Consider the following 16,699-nt stretch of genomic DNA (forward strand, 5'->3'; position numbering starts at 1 on the left):
TTGGGCTGTTACTGTGTAAAACGGGTTCAGGTGGTGAACATTGCTGCTGAGACAGCTACTGAGTGACTAACTAACGGGCAGGTGGCATATACAACTCTGATCCGCTAAACAAAGAGTGAGTCCCACTGTGGAAGAGAAGAGTGATCGCACCTTGCTACTACTCAAAGCAGTGAGTCATTGAAGACTTCCGAGTTGCACAACTCAGGAACTTCCCATGGAATAACTTTCAGACCACAATTGACCACAGATAACTAAAGTCAAGGAAAACAAAATTGTTAGAGGCGGAACTTCTCGGGAGGGAGGCCAGACAGTGAAACTGTGGGTGAGGGCATGGAATGTGAAGTTGGAGACCGTGCAGTGTGCTGGGGTGGGGCGCAGTACCCATTTGTTGTGAGGTTGTCCTGAAAAATGAATAGCGCAGGCTGGGCGCTGGTGGCTGTAATTCCTAGCTACTCAGGAGGCTGAGATCTGTGGATCACAGTTTGAAGCCAACCTGAAGTTTGAAGCTGGAAAGTCCTTGAGACAAATAACTCCAATAAAGCACCAAAAAGCCAGAAATGGAGCTATGGTTTAAGTGGTAGAGTGCTAGTCTTGAGCAAAAAAGCTCAGGGATAGTGCCCAGGCCCTGAGTTCAAGCCTCAAGACCAGCATGCACACACACACACACATACACACACACACAATTGATAATTGATAGTTCATATTGACTCAGATATTTCACCTCTGCAAATTTACCCTACATATACAAAATGATGCACATACCGAGCTGTTCATGGTAGCCTGGTTTGTGATAACAGAAGAATGGGAACTACCTAGATTTTTGGAAATACCAACAGGTGAATGTGCCTGAACTTGGATTCCATGGTTGTGTAACTATTAATGGAACAGCTCAGTGTTGCGATGATCGTGATGATGTGGGACAGGGAGATGTGTTATTAAGTGCCCGCAGGAAGCTATGGAGCCAGTGTGGATCTGTTTCTAGTTGACACCGGAGAAGAAAGCCAGTGCGCAAGCATGTCCAATGTGTCTGCACACAGCCATGTCTGGGGTGGTAGACAGAAAATTGAGATTGCTTCCAGTTCTTGGGTGGTTAATTTCAACCCTTGGGCGGGGGGGGGGGGGGGGGGGGGGGGGGGGGGGGGGGGGGGGGGGGGGGGGGGGGGGGGGGGAAGCAGGAAGGACCTAAATTAAAGGCCCGACTAGAGACAGTGCTTGTGAGAGGGGGAACCTGTGGAAATGGGGTGGCTTGCTGCACACCTGTCTGTGTGCCTGTCTTGGGTGGGCCAAGAGCATGTGTGCCTCTGTGACCACCAGCTGCCCCCGTGTGACACCCCAGTTAGGGAAATAACCTCGCCATTCCTCCTTCGATTCCCCTTCCTGTCTAGGGATAGCAGAGATCTTGAAGCCTGGAGAGATCTGGAGTGACCTCAGTCCTCTCCAGCTGCTTGCACATCGGGACAGGGGGGTGCACACTGAGACACCCCCGAGGGGCGCCACCTTGGCTTCCTCATCCTCAAACGCCTGTGTTTGCTTTCTATCCTCCAGGCACGGCCCAAAGGAGAGGGTCTGACCCCGTACCAGGGCAAAAAGCGCTGCTTTGGCGAGTACAAGTGTCCCAAGTGCAAGAGAAAATGGATGAGCGGCAACTCGTGGGCCAACATGGGGCAAGAGTGCATCAAGTGCCACATCAACGTGTACCCACACAAGCAGGTGGGCGTGGCCGCGGGGAGTGGGCGGGGAGGCTCGGCAGGAGGGTCCGTCGGTGTTGGCTACTGGGGCCACCAGGGGGCGGGGCGGGGCTGGTGGTGGGCGGGGACACCGCAGGGGAGTGCTTGGTGGGAGGGCCAATGGGCGTGGTCACCGAGTCAGGGGGCGTGGCCTCCCTGTGGGGCCCGGCCAAGTGGATGCAGTGGGCGTGGCCTTGGGAAGGGCCCCCTGGTCTCACTGGAATGATGGACTGGGACAGCCCAGTGATGGACAGGAATGGGGTGGGAAGCTAAATGGGCCCAGACAGCAGAGGCTGTGGACACCCAAGGGAGCTTAAGAGCCACAGGGCTCTCAGCTTTATTTTTAGTCATCACAGGTACACACAGGTTAGTCTAGGGAGGGTCCTCAGTGGGAGGGCTTACTTATGAGCTGAGCTTGCACTTATGTTTGCAAACAATCTACTAACTCAAGCCTGGTCCTGAGGCCTGCTTATGGACCAGCCTAGTCTCCTGTGACTTGGGTATCTTGGAGCAATGTGTCCATCCCTGCTACACACACCTTCTAAGGTATACCTGTCATCCTCTCAGACAGCCCCTGAAGTCAGCCTGATGTGTTTCCCTCCTTCCTGAGGGGGAAACTGAGGCAAGGGGTTGGCCCCTCCAACTCAGTAGAAAAGCAGAGGTTCATGAGGAGGGGCTAGGTTTAGGGTTGGAAGACAGCATGAGACCTGAAGGAGGCAGATGGGTAGCTATGTGTGTGTGGGGGGGGGGGGTACATGATAATGCTTGGGTTTGGGCTGCAGACCTGGGGGTCTCTGTCTTTATGACCCACATTTTCTATGAACAGAGAGGCAGGACCAGCTCAGCACCCACAAGCCAGTGGGACCCAAGTCCTTGTTTCCTCAATAGCACCTCATTACCCCAGCATGTGCTCACTGTGTCCCTTTTACACACACCAGGCCACCCCCTTGTGGCCATGGGATCTCCTGCCTCATGGGCCCCATCTGGCCCCTCCACACTGTCAGGGCTGGAGCACCCAAGGGCCCAAGGGGAAGGACCTTTCAAGAGCATTTGACTCTACTCTTCCTCTCCCAGTCCTTCAGCCAGTGTTTGTTGAGCACCTACTGTGTGCATCAGAGAGACTGAGGCCCAGAGAGAAGAGGGGGCTTGGGCAGGGTCACTGTGGCAGCAAGCATTAAGGGTCAGCGATTTCAGAGTCCTTTTCCAGGCAGCGTGATTGGCTTCTCTCCACAGCTGGGGAGGGGCCTGAGGTAGTGCCCTTTCCCATGACTGGCTGTCAGGATCCTTTGAAGAGCTGGAGGAGACACTGGAGCCCTTCCCAGGTCCCCCACATAGAGAGGGGCTGGCTGACTTATCCTGCCCCTCCCCACCTCCACCCCAAGCTCTGGCCTGGGCCCCCTCAGCAATTGGCTCTGCCACATCTGTTTCTTGTTAAGCCCCAGCTGTGCCAGCCAGACCTGCCCCTCCTCTTCCTCCTCCCTGTGGGGGGTGGGGGAGGTCCAACTGCTGGGTGTTTTCAGCTGAGGAGCCCCAGTTTGCGCCCCATGGAGCCTGCTGGGGGCAGGCTGAGCTAGGCTGAGCAGACAGGCCCACAGAGGACCAGGCATCAGGGGTCACCACCACAGATCAGAAGATCCCAGGGCTAAGGAGACCAGTTTCAAAGGAACTCACCTGGTTTTCTGTCCCCAGCCAGGCCACACCCTATACCATAGCACTAATAACACCTAATATTAATACTGGCCAGCACTCTGTGTGTGCCAGGCACTCTCCTAGTCTCTAATGCAAATTGTTTGTTTGTTTTATACCTGTACTGGAGCTTGAACTTGAGGCCAGGGGGGCTCTCCATTAATTTTTCACTCCATTAATTTTTCACTCTACCACTTGAGCCATGCCTCCACTTCTGGCTTTTTGATGGTAAATGGGAGATAAGAATCCCATAGACTTAAACCACAATCTTCAAATCTCAGCCCCCTGAGTAGCTAGGATGACAGGCATGAGCCATCCGCGCCCATCTTTTGTACTACTTTCGAGCAGTTCACAGTCTGGTCTGGGCAGTGATGGCCTCACTACCCTCCCCTGACCGTCCCGGGCCATCCTGGGCCATGTCTGGCATCTAAGGGTTCTCATTCCATGTCAGCCCGGCAGTTTCGGCCCCTCTCCTCAGCTGTGGCTCTCCTCTGAGACCCCCAGATCTGTTCAGGGAATCCTTCCTGCAGGCAGGAACTGGGGGCTGGGGCAGCAACTGGAGGGAAACAGCACTCCATGGCTGGTAAGGAAACTGTTATATTTTCATTTCCCAGGAGACATCCTCCCTGGGTTTGGGGAGCAAGGACTTGGGGCCCTCAGAAATAGGCTCTGTAGTCCACCATTCTTCTGGGTCCTTCCTGAGTCCTGAAGAGGAGGTACTGTGAGGGCCCACCTTAAACATGCAGGAGGGTGAAGGCTGAGAGCTCTGGCAAGTTGTCTCCCTTCTCTGGGTCTCAGTTTCCCCGTTAGAAAACAATGAGGTTCCATTCATACAGTAACTCAACAAACCGGGCAGGGTAGGCCAGTCCCTGGGAAAGGGGGTAACGCCAAGCCCCAGGCCAATTTTGGTAAGTTAAGTCTCACTCATACCAAGGTTGCAGTCTGTGACTGAATCCAGGCTGTTTCCTTGACTCCTAAGACTGTCCCGAGTGGGGAGAGGGGACAAGAGACCAGGAAAGAAGACGGGACACCAAGAATCAGGGTTTGGGGGGTGGGTCTCCCTTGCCCTGGGACTCCTTTTCCTCATCTGGAAGAAGTCTTTGTTAGCTGGATCCTGTCTCTGTGCTGAGCGACTCAGAGAGGAAGGGGTGGGGTGGAGGATCAAGCTCTGTGTGTGTGTGTCTGTGTGTGTGTGTGTGTGTGTGTGTCTGTGTGTGCCTGTGAGTGTCTGTGTCTGTGTATCTGTGTGTCTGTGTGTCTGTGTATCTGTGTGTCTGTGTATCTGTGTGTCTGTGTGTGTGTGTCTGTGTGTGTGTGTGTTTGTGTGTGTGTGTGTGTGTCTGTGTCTTTGGATATACATTTCTGTCTCTTAGTCTGGGCCCCTTCCAGTGTATCTTGCCTTATATGCACTCTCTCTCTCTCTCTCTTGCTCTCTCTTTCTCTTGTTCTCTCCCTCCCTCCGCCTCCCTCCCTCTTTTCCTCTCTCCCTCCCTCTCTTCCTCTTTCCCTCTTTCCCTCCTTCCCTTTCTTTTTGTCAATTGTGGGGCTTTAACTCAGGGCCTGGGTACTTTCCCTTAGCTTTTTCTCACAAGGCTAGCACTTTACCACTTTGAGCCACAGCTCCGCTTCTAGTTTTCTGGTGGTTAATTGGAGATGAGTCTCATGGATTTTCCTGCCCTGGGCTGGCTTCAACTTGTGATCCTTAGATCTCAGCCTCTTGAACAGCTAGGCTTACAGGTGTGAGCCAGCAGCACTAGGCTATATATCTCCTTTGGTCTCTCTGCATGTATCACTCTGTCTCTGTGTGTCCGTGCGTCTGTCTCCTCTCGTGTCCCCTGTCTCTCTGGGTGTCTCACGCTTCTTCTGTTTCTCCCTGTGTGTCGGTCCATCCCTGGGTCCCCTCCCTCCATCTCTGCAGAGACCCCTGGAGAAGCCCGACGGTCTGGATGTATCTGACCAGAGCAAGGAGCATCCGCAGCATCTGTGTGAGAAGTGCAAGGTCCTGGGCTACTACTGCCGCCGTGTGCAGTGACTGCCATCACAGCCGCCACACCCTGCCAGCACCCTGCCAGCTGTCTGGCCTGCTGGCCACCACTTTCCTGGCTGCTCAGCGGGACTGCAAGGCTCCTGGCCGGGCCAGGGGAGGGGGCAGCCTTCTCAGGCTGCCGGCCTGGTCTGGGGGCTCCTGGAGGCCTTGAGAAGTTTGACAGCAGGGTTGTGGGAGGCAGGGGTTTGTAGAGAAGTAAAAGCTGAGGTCAGAGCTGGGATCCCTCGCCCTCTCCAGGCTCTTCTCCTGAGAGTCCCTTCTAAGTGAGCAGTCTTGTCTGGCCACCAGCGCACTAAATGAACTGTGAATCCCGAGATCTGTAATGGTGGGGGGTTGGGGGGAATCATCTCCTCAAAACCAGCCAGGTCAGCTCCCAGAACCTTCCAGCATGCTATGTGACAAGCCCCTCGCTGAATGTCCTAGTTTTCAATCCTTCACATGCCCTCACAGGGAGCAGACACCATTCTGGCCACGGCTGGGGAGGGGCTTCTGTTCCCAACCACACTCAGATCAAACCCCACCCACCTGGGATGTCACTGCATTGCCCCTCATCCAGGGTCCCCTTGAGCCTGGAGCACAGAGGGTGAACTGTTGGGCAGTGTTCTGTGAGTACATGGTGCACCCCCCTATTCCCATGACTCCTCTGGTCCAGAGACAGTCTCCCACAGGCTTGGGTCCTGCAAGCCCATTTCCTTCTCTCCCCCTTGGTCTTTCACCCCCATTAGGGGAGGGGGCTGTGATCCTACCAAGGCTCCCATATAGAAGCTGCCCTGGCAGGAAGGACTCAGGGGCAAAGACATATCATCTCTAGCCTCAGTTTCCCTGTCAGAGAGTGACACCAGACAGTAAAACTGACAGTGCCTGTCAGTTTTGATGCTGTCCAGATACCTCGCTGGGACAGAGAGCTTTATTTGGGGGGAATCCCAGGTTTGGGGGGAAGATACCTGTCAGACATTCCCCCATCAGTCCTTTAGGAAGTCAGGGAGAGGGAAGCTGAGTCCACCCCTGTGACCCCTGTGTTTATGTCCCCTTCCCTGCAAACACAGAAAAGGACCCTTCTCTTCACCTAAGTCTCCCCAAGCCCTCCTGGCTGGGGCAGGGGGCAATGCCTGAAACATGTCACAGAACCTCGCATTTGAAAACCGGGGACAGTGATTTCCTCCTACCTCCTAAGGGAGCCAAGAGGCCTCTGGGCACATCGTAGGGCAAGTAGAAACACACCCCTTCCCTTTCCCCAGTCTGTAGGTTGTCTTTTTCTCCCTGGGGAAGGAGAGAATCAGCAACCAGGATTGGTGGCTTGATTTTTTTTTCCCCCAACACTATGACTCTGTAGGAAAAAGAAGAAAAAAATAAAAAGAAGAAGAAGGAAAAGAAAAAAAGAAATCAGGCCACAAAATGGTCCTGAAATTCAAATGTTTACCATGGCTGGAGCATACCTGTCTGGTGCCTAGTCGCCTTCTGTTTGCAAGTGAACATGCTTTGTACAGTTGAAGAGTTACCGTAAAGTGTTAACCAAGGTCCAGGGAATGAGTGAGAGACTGAGTGCTTCTATAGGTGGAGCACTGTAGGATGGTTTTTTTGGGGGGGACATGCCCTCTGAGCACTTAAGATATGTATATTTATTTGCAGCCCTCCCCCACGCCCACCCATTGGGGGCAGCAAGCCGCTGCAGACAGCTTCAGCTCCCTCTAGGGACTGTCACCAAGGACTCCAGCCAGCTGCTGCCCTGGGGGAAGAGCTGGTGGCCATGACCTAGTGTTTTTGTCCTCCAGAAGGAGCTGTTGCTGTCAGTCATCCTTCTGAATGTTGGGGGTGGGGGATGGAGCCGTGTGCTTGTCTCAGCTGCGACAATGAATGGGGTCCCTTGGCTAAGGAGATCTAAGGCCTGCCAACCCGGCTGCAAAGGTAGGGAGGAATCCCACACCCCGAACAGAACACAGACTCCAGACCACAAGAAGCCAGGCCAGCAGGAGAGCTGTCACCCCAAAGTGACCTTTTTGTTCGGTGGCTGGTCCAGCTGGCGGGCATTACCCTGTAATGACATCTGTGCAGAGTCCTGCCTTTCCACCTCCACCTCCGCCTGGGGCAGTCCCTACGTGCCTCCTTTCTCTCTGACTTTGGGAGCTTTCCAGGGTCAGCAAAAGACACCACTGCCCAAGCTAGTGCTTGGAGAATTAAGTGCTCAGAGGATCTGGTAGCCCAGGGTACAGGAAAGTGTGCAGTTGTAATTAAGTTCAAAAGGGACATTTGCGTGTATTAAGTAGATCTAGCGATCTAGTTGAGAGGTTATAGTGGATGCCATATACATGAAGTACTCATAGCTCTATTTGTGAATTTGTATTTATTTTGAGTTATACTTGACACAGAATTCCTTTTTTAAAAAAAACAAAATAAAAATACTATGTGTGTATTATGAAGGGGAAAAATTCACAGATGTTAACATTTCTGAATGACCAGTTTTTGTCACAACACTGAATTTGGTAGCTTCTCATGGAAAAAAAAATCTTACGGTGATTTTTTTTTTTGTCTGTATATATTTGAGGGCCTTTTTAAAAAAAGAAAAAAGAAAAAAGAAAAGGATGATTATGGTTTGATATTTTTGAGATTTTAAAAAGCAAAGAAAAAGGAGGCATTTTTCAACACTTCAGTTTTTTTAGGAAGGCAATAAAATATTAAAGATTTCTGGAAGCATTTTGCAAAGCCGTTTGAGCTGAAAGAAAATATTTGTAGTGAGAACTTTTCTCTTTTTCCTATTATTAGCTTTTTTATTATTATGCTTTAGTATGTAAAAAGTATGCAACCGAATTACATTAAGAAGGAAATATTATCTACATAGAATATTATATGAAGTGGGTACATAATTCTGATGAGAGAAAAAAATCTTTGCAATTCTCTAAGCCATATTATTAGTCTGTATTGTCCCTCTTGGGTGAAAATATCAGTATTAAATAGTAGCCAGTGTACTAGTCAAATGTTTAGATTTATTAATATGCTCTTGTATTTATACATATGTGTATTTTGGAACATATTGCCTTTCTTAAGGGGAGCTCTTTATAGACACATAGCAAAAAAGGGGGGGAGCAGTGACCCCATTGTGTGTTTGTTAATGTTGATATTAACTAACACACCATTGTAATAGATGTTCTCCAGCCTTTGTGTTTTTCTATTATTAAGATGATTTTATTAAATTTCATGGGGGGATGCAGGGGAAAGGGGGGTATGGACAAGGGGAAGAAAGCTTTTGATAAACCAGCCCTCTTCCATGGACCAGCCAGACCCAAGAAGAGGGGGAGAGGCAGCGCCAGCCACAGCCTTCCGGTGGCCCTGCCCAGCTTTTGTATATGAGCCATGCCCCTGGGCCCCCTCGCTCTGTGAACTTGGATCTGCCCACCTGCCCCTCCAACATCTAATAGACTTGAATCTACGCCGAACAAATACTTAATCCAACCTCACTACATTGTAGCCCAGTGTAACAACTAACCCTAAAATAAAAGGGAGGTGTTCCTGCCCGCAGTGAAGTGGCCGAGTGCCAAGGCCTGCCCACCTGCGCCTTCCCCAGGGCTGGTGGCATCTGTGATCACCACTCTCATGGCCAACCTCACTGTTTGACCTCCACCCCCTTGTCCCTTGTCCTTGTCTGTGTGTGTGTGTGTGCGCGTGTGTGTGTGTGTGTGTGTGTGTGTGTGTGTCCAGCTAAAAAGACAAACAGAACCCGTGGGCCCCCACTTGGAGGGTAGCTGGTATAGACCACCCACCCTGCCAAGGGCGCCCGGGATGGCATTCCGTTGTGTGCCTTATACCTGGAGACTCTGTATTTGGCTTGCCTATGGGACTATATCCTTTTCATGCTGTATTAAAAAGGACTTTGAAAAGCAAGAGGCTTGTGGGTTTGTTTACACTGGGCACCAGGGGAAGATGGACGTTTTCACAGGCCAAGGACAACGCCAGTGTGGGGAGGGGCTTGGGCAGCAGCAGGTCTTGTCTTGCCTCTGAGTTCTTAATCTGATCTGCCTCCTCCCAGCCTCTCTGCCCCCAAGTGGACACCATCTCCGGGGTGAGGCCTCTCCTCCAACTGGGCCCCAGGCTGGGTGAGATTGTTGACAGATTAGGTCACACATCAGCTCAGGGCTGGGCCTCTGGGTAACCATATATAGGAGAGAATCTGCCTAGGATGGCAGGCTAGGGCCTGGCAGGGGCTGCTAACAGTTTGGCCCTCTTCGTTGAGATTGTAATTGCCTCTCCAGGCCCCAGGTACCCCACAATAAATAGATGGACGTGGCTGTGATAGAAAGTTGGTGAGTGGGAAGTTTTCCTTCTGAGCAAATCCAGGATTAGGAGGAACCACAGAGCCGCAAGGAAACAAGGCTAGCAGAAATCACCTGTTTGCATCCCGCTTACCAATCGCCTCCAGATCCTTTATTTTGCATTTACTTATTTTTATCTATTTATTTATTTTTGCCAGTGCTGAGGCTTGAACTCAGGGCCTGGGCACTGTCCCTGAGCTTCTTTAGCTCAAGGCTAGCACTCTACCACTATGAGCCACAGCGCCACTTCCGGCTTTTTCTGTTTATGTGGTCCTGAGGAATTGAACCCAGGGCTTCATGCATGCTAGGCAAGCACTCTACCATTAAGCCACCTTCCCAGCCCTTTATTTTCTATTTATTTATTTAATGCTGGTACTGAGGCTTGAACTCAGAACCTGGGTAGCTCAAGGCTGTTGCCCTGTCATTTGAGCCACAGCTCCACTTCTGGCTTTTTACTGGTTAATTGGAAAGAAAACAAACTTCAGGATACTGCAGCCTGTATTTCTACATCTCCCACAGCCCTGGAGACTAGTCATTCCCCCAAACAGGAAGGGCTTCCGGTTGGACTAAATGGCCATGTCCAGAGGCAGTGACTACTGAGAGACTCAGAAGAGAGCAGAGTCGACCCAAAGAGGGACCGCCAGAAGGCCCTGGATCTGGATGTGGCTGAGACTTCCCTAGAGGAGAAAGTCTCCCCCAGCTTCACCCAGCAGACGTGTGTAAAACCAGGATCTGAACCTTGTGTTTTAGGCAGAGCTGGGACTAAGACTGAGTTGCAAAGGATGGTGAGGAGTGAGTCCCACAGCAGACTTACAGGTCAAGAAGCCCAGCACGGGGAGGGAAGTAGGGCCGTAGCGCCACTGCTGGAAGGTTGTGTAAGGAGCCTTAATAGCATCTGCTTTGGCCCTGGAGAGGAAGATGGAGCAGACCTGGGGAGACCAAAAGTGTGGAGTTCAGACAGCAGCAGCCGCAGAGCCTGCTGGGAGTTTAGGGCCCCCAGGTGTGTGACTCTGTCTCCTAATATGTGACACAAAGCACTCAGGATACCCTGGGGGCTGGCATCCCAGCTGTCCCTGCCCCAGCCCAGGGATGGCTGCAGCCTGACCCCAGCCCCCACTGTACTGGGAAGATCCTCACAGCAGGCCCTCCTGCTGTTTAGGCTCTTTGGTATCCTGTGTCCTCCTAACAGCCCTGGTGGGACAGTAGGCCAACAGGGTGGGTGGGGAAGCTGAGGCTGGGGAAGGCTGACAGCAGGGTCCTTTGTGGCATCGCCAGCCCCTGTTTGCGATCTGATCCTGGTGAGGTCCTCACACCCCCATCTCCCACTTCTGCAGAGTTGGCCCCACCAGACCACAGCAGCCCCTCCGATGCCCTGACCCCCAGCCCTGTATACCTGGAAGTTCCAGGCCAGGCATCCAGAGATCTGCTACCTTTCAAGCTCAGCTCTCCAGGGTCAGATGTTCTGGCTGCTCCCCGAGAGCTCTAGCTACAGCCAGGAACAGCCTGTCCTCAGTGCTCGGCACTCTGTGTGGAGGCCCCTCTGCCCCCACTCCCACCCCCCTTTACCTATCCTGAGGCTGGATTCCCAGCAGAGGCACCAGGCTGCTGCTCCCCAGTCCCCAACTCCACATATTAATGCAATCACATGCATGCATGCATGCGCGCACGCAAGACAAACACACACACACACACACACACACACACACACACACACACACACACACACACACACACACACCACAAACAGGCTCCAAGGGCCAAGTCATGGATGGCAGGGCTGCACTGAGGGCGGAACATGGGCTCCAAGCAGCCAGTGTCTGCTGAGTAGCCCTTCCCAACCCCTAACACATTCAGTCAATGCTCACAGACAGAGAAGTAAACTTCCTGTAGGCCCTGCCACCTCTTGCCTCACAGGCCAGGCGTCCACCACCATGAGCTGAGGACTCCAGCAGGGACCCTGCCCAGCCCAGCCCAGAGAGCAGTCTACCCTCCTACTCCACACAGCTGAGGCAATTTGTGTTGTGTGAGGTATGGTAATGGCCCTGGGATGGTGACAAACGATGTCCTCGTCTGTTCCATACTGGAGCATGGAGGTGACATGAAACCATCCGTGGGGTTGTTTTCAAGCAATCCAGAATTGCAAGGGAAGAGGATGTGTTCAGAGGACCCTGGTAAATGGATGGATGGTGGCTGAAGAAGGGTTGGGAATTTGTGTCTGTCCTCACACCTGGGCAGGACGTGAGCTCCAAGGTGAGCCAAGCAAGGAGGGTATACAGTAGTGAGGGCGGGGTGGGGCCTGCCCAGCTGCCATGCCCTCAAACCATCATTTCCCTTCTGTATAGTGACCAGTGGGGACCGCTAGGAGTCATCTCTTGCAGATGAGACAGCTGAGGTTCAGAGAGGTTGAATAACTTCTCCAAGACCTTAGAGCTGGTAAAGAGCACAGCCCCTCCCCGAGACACCCTCCCTCTGTTCCCTACTCCCAAGGCACAGCAGGTGCCCTGGCTGATCCCCTCTTTCTGCAGCCTCTGTCGCTCAGCTGCCTTCCCAGACAGTGCAGTGTTGCCACCCTTCCTGAGTGAGTCCCTGTGCTCTGCCCTGGCCCCTCACCCCTGTCCAGACCCCCGAACAGTCTTCCTGAGAACCATCCAGTGCAGGCTGGTGGTTACTGAAAGCTTGTGAGGCAATCAGAACCCAGGCCCAGCCCTCCAACCCCCATCAAGGCTTTCTCTATGCACCCCCTTCCATGTCTGCCCTTGACAGTTTCCCAGGTGCCCCTTGGAGGTGGTTATGGCTCTGCTCCTGTCTCCACTGTGGTCAGAATGAGAAAATCTGATGGGCACCCATGCTTCATCTCCCTACGCATGCTCTCCATGTGGCTCCACAGCCTGCAGGAGCCATCAGCTGAGCTCAAGTCTCCTCCCAGACCCTTCATCATAGTTTAGGAAGCACACGGCTTCCTCCCCAGAGAAGCCCTCCACGCTGGGAGCTGAGCCATTCAGCTTCCCTTCTGCCACCTTTTCTACTTCCCCTACTCACTTCTGGATGCTAGGCTGGCCCCTTTACCTCCTGTAAGGTAGCCAGGGCCAACAGTTCCTGCTGTGGCCTCTTGTCTTTCACCCTCATCCTGGGCAAAACATCTGGGTTCAATGGACTGAATGGAACCTGTTTCCTCCCTTGTAAATGGGAGTCAAGAGCCTTCTGAGAGCAGGATCACGATAAACTAGGTGAGCAGAAAGGCATTTGACACATGGGGTGTGCTCAGAATGGGCCTCCTCCCCTCCCCTGCAAGGGTCTCTGAATCCTTCACCCTGGTAGGCTGGCAGTGTGGAGCCCACACCTTGCCCCAGGACCAGCCCTGGGAACGCTTCTGGAACTGCCATTCCCTTCCCTTCTTCAGACAGACACCTTGTTCAGTTCTTCTGACAGAGCCTCTGCCTCTGTTTCCCTGTTGTTCTGTGGCAAAAGACCCTTGTCCATGACATAGATACCTAGTCCTCTTTTCCCTGGAACCCTGGTCTGGCACCATAGTGGAGACTCCTTCAAATTGTGTGGCCTGCTCTCCCAGAACAAAGTGGCCAAGGCAGAGTTCACATTTACTTTTTTCTTGTGCTAATTGGATTGTCCCCTGCCGCCCTCTGGTGGCTAATTTTAAGAACTGAACTACCTACTGGCAGACCAGCCAGTTCTGTATGGACACAAAAGGGATCTCTCAGACGGTCCCTCCCCTCCCCCCCCCCCCCCCCCCCCGCTCCTCCCTCGCTTCCCCCTCCCCCCCAACGTACCCACACACACATCCCAGGTGAACCCTGATTCCCCCTCCCCCGGCATCATACATTTGTACTTGAGAAAAACTGCCAAGTGGTAATATTGGGCTTTTTCCCCTTGGTTATAAAAATGAATATGGCCAGTACCAGTGCCTCATGCCAGGACAAGAAAACGTATGAAACTCTTATCTCCAATTAACCACCCAAAAAAGTCAGAAGTAGAGCTGTGGCTCAAGTAGTACAGTGTTATCCTTGAGGAAAAAAGTTCAGAGATAGTGTTCAGAACCTGAGTTCAAGCCCAAGGACCAGCACAAAAGGATAATGTGAAGTGGAAACAACACAGAAAGAAAGCTCTCATGCCCCATGACCCAACCTCCCAGAGCAATCTTGTCTAGACAAAACTCAACCATGTCATCATCTCAACCATAGTCATCATCTTCCTCCTCCTTCTTTTTCTTCTTTTCCTCCTTCTTGTTCTTTTTCTTAATTTTTAAGATAAAGAAACCTAGTAAGTCAACAGTGGCAATAAAAGCAATCATTTGAGAGGAAAAAAAAACAATTCAAAAGAAAGAAGAGAACAAATGACAGATAGGACCCACAGGAAACAACTGGTAAACCCATTTATCTTAAATTAGCCACATGTGCAATTACATGAAATGGAAATGATCTAAATATTTGATTGTTAGATTGGCTAAGAAAAGCAATGCTCAGTGCACCAGGGATCTGTCTCTTGTCTCCTGTGGCACTGGACCCATCACCTTGCCATGTGAGTTACACCAGGCTTCATGCACAGAGGGCACTGGGAAGGTGCCCTGGGTCTCAGCACTCTCTCCTAAGCCACTACATCTCCCTGTTCATGCTGCTGTGTGGTCCTGTTTGGACCCTGACCATACAGAATGGAGAGAAGCAGTGGTCCCAGGAGATGGAATGTGAACATCTGTTAAGCTGTACTCTTGGCCTTGAAGGCACGGGGGAATGGTATGCTGGCAACCCATGGTGTGCAGTGACGTCAGAATGAATCATGTTATCACTTGTTTTAAGTGGCATGTGCCACAGGAGGCCAGGTGACTATAGCCATGACCACCACTGTAGTAGAGATGACAATAAAGATGGTGATGTGCGGTAAATTCCTTGGAGGATGTTTGATGGCTTAGCAAAAGACAACCAAACATGAATGCCCTTCGATTCTGAGGATCAGAATCTGCCACTCTTAATGTCACTCTGTCACTCTTAATGAGTCTCTTATTCTTGTAGGCACTGGGATGATAATCCTTAACTGGTTTTTAATTTTAAAAAAGAGACAGGCACTGGTAGCTCAAGCCTGCAATCCTAGCTAAGTAGCCAGGAGGCTGAAATCTGAGGATCACAGTTCAAAGCCAGCCCAGGCAAAAATGTCCATGAGACTTTTATCTCCAATTAACCACACACACACACACACATACACACACACACACACACACACACACACACACACACACACACACACACACACACACACACACGTGCGTGCCAGAAGTGGAGCTGTGGCTCAAGTGATAACTTGAGCATAGAAGCTCAGCGACCACTCTCAGGCCCTGAGTTCAAGCCACAGGACCAGTCCCCCCGTAAAAAGTTTGTGTGTGTGTGTGTGTGTGTGTTTTAGCAGTACTGGCATTTGAATGTCATGCTTGCTAGGCAGGTCTCCAGTCTTTGGTATCACTTAACATCAAACAAAAACTTAATTGTGGCTGAGCTCTAGTGGCTCACATCTGTAATCCTAGCCACTCAGGAGGCTGCGATCTAAGGATCTTGATTCAAAGCCATCCCTGGCAGAAAAGTCTACTACTTTGTAACAAGTGTAATAAAGGGTTCATCCTCTACCTCATTCTGGTTTTTCAAGATTGTTTTGGTTATTCTGGGTCCTTCATAATTGCCCAGGAATGTTAGAATCTTCTTGTGAATTTGTAATAAACCAAACTGTTAGGAGTTGCATCACATGTGTAGGCCATTTTGAAAACTACGACATTTGGCCAGTCTGTCTTCAGATCCATGGATATAGAATGCTCACTGTAGAAGGCTTTCACACATTTCTGATCTTTCAGATGAGAACAAACATGTTTACATGGTGTCACGTGTGCCCACATTTATGGGAGCACCTGCAGGGACCACCTTGACATTTGTCTATCAACCAGTGATGCTCCCTGGCCAGCAACAAGTCAGTATTTTCTTCATATTGCACTTAAGACTCTTGCTATATACAAGAAACAAGTCCAGGTTTCTGTGTGGAGGGCTGAGAGGACTGCAGGGGATGGTGCTGATTTGGGGGAAGTGTTCCTAAAATATTCCTGCCTGTTTGGTCTACACACCTCCCCCCCCCCCCAACTCCTAAGGACACATCTACTTCCCCAGTGAAAAATATCAGGTAGATAATTACAACCCCCCCTCTCTCCCAGCCTCTGTCACCCAAGGGTTGTTCCTCAAACTTGTTGCTGCTCTCTGGAGTGCTAGGAGGAGCCTCTGGAGGGCCCACAGTCATGGTTTTGACCGTGGTTGCACAGATCAGTTGTGTAGGGTATGTGTGACTCCTCAAGGCCTTGATCCTGTGTTCTCTGAACTGGCAGAGGCCACTCGGAGACCTAACTCATTCTGCCAACTCACAGGGTCACCAGTGGCCATCACAATCCCTCTAGGGGCCTCAGGTTACCTACCAAGAATGATTAGGCAGAACAAATGATTACAAGTTACTCTTCAGCTCAGATCCCAATTCTCAAGTGAAGTCCCTTGCTGAGTCTCACTGGAAGGAAAATGGCGAGTACCTATAAAATAGCCTTGGGGGTCATGCTGATCTCCCTCATGCTCCCCTCTGAGCATCCCAAAGCTTTCAGAACTGTTAGAAAATCACCAGTCCTGCTGCTCCCAGCCCATGCAGTGGAACTGAGCTCATGGAGTCTGACTCAAGGATCCAACCCCAGCCACTATGACTTCAGAGGGACCGTGATGACCCATGCAACCTGTGACCTGCAAATGGATTCAGAGAAACCTGTGGGACACCCCAACCAGAGCCCAGAGCCCCGAATTATCCTCCTGGCCCTAAACAACACTCAGCCCTGGCTAAGGAAGCTCACCACCACCCTGCCCCAACTTCCAATTCTACTTGGAATCCAGAAATAACAGAATTCCAACTTGAGT

The 16,699-nt window shown here is 51.4% G+C and overlaps 1 protein-coding gene across 1 annotated transcript in view; it reads left to right on the plus strand.

The window, feature by feature from the left end:
- Zcchc24 (zinc finger CCHC-type containing 24) overlaps window positions 1–9,338 on the plus strand; it is a 53,342-nt gene extending 44,004 nt beyond the window's left edge. The window contains exons 3-4 of the mRNA XM_042690340.1: window positions 1,546–1,710; window positions 5,332–9,338. Of these exons, the coding sequence (XP_042546274.1) occupies window positions 1,546–1,710; window positions 5,332–5,445 (279 nt within the window). The 3' untranslated portion in view covers window positions 5,446–9,338. The remainder of the gene's footprint in view (window positions 1–1,545; window positions 1,711–5,331) is intronic.
- Window positions 9,339–16,699: the final 7,361 nt, after the last annotated feature.

Source organism: Dipodomys spectabilis, unplaced genomic scaffold (genome assembly GCF_019054845.1).
Source record: "Dipodomys spectabilis isolate Male_0828 unplaced genomic scaffold, ASM1905484v1 ptg000136l, whole genome shotgun sequence".
Taxonomy (NCBI): domain Eukaryota; kingdom Metazoa; phylum Chordata; class Mammalia; order Rodentia; family Heteromyidae; genus Dipodomys; species Dipodomys spectabilis.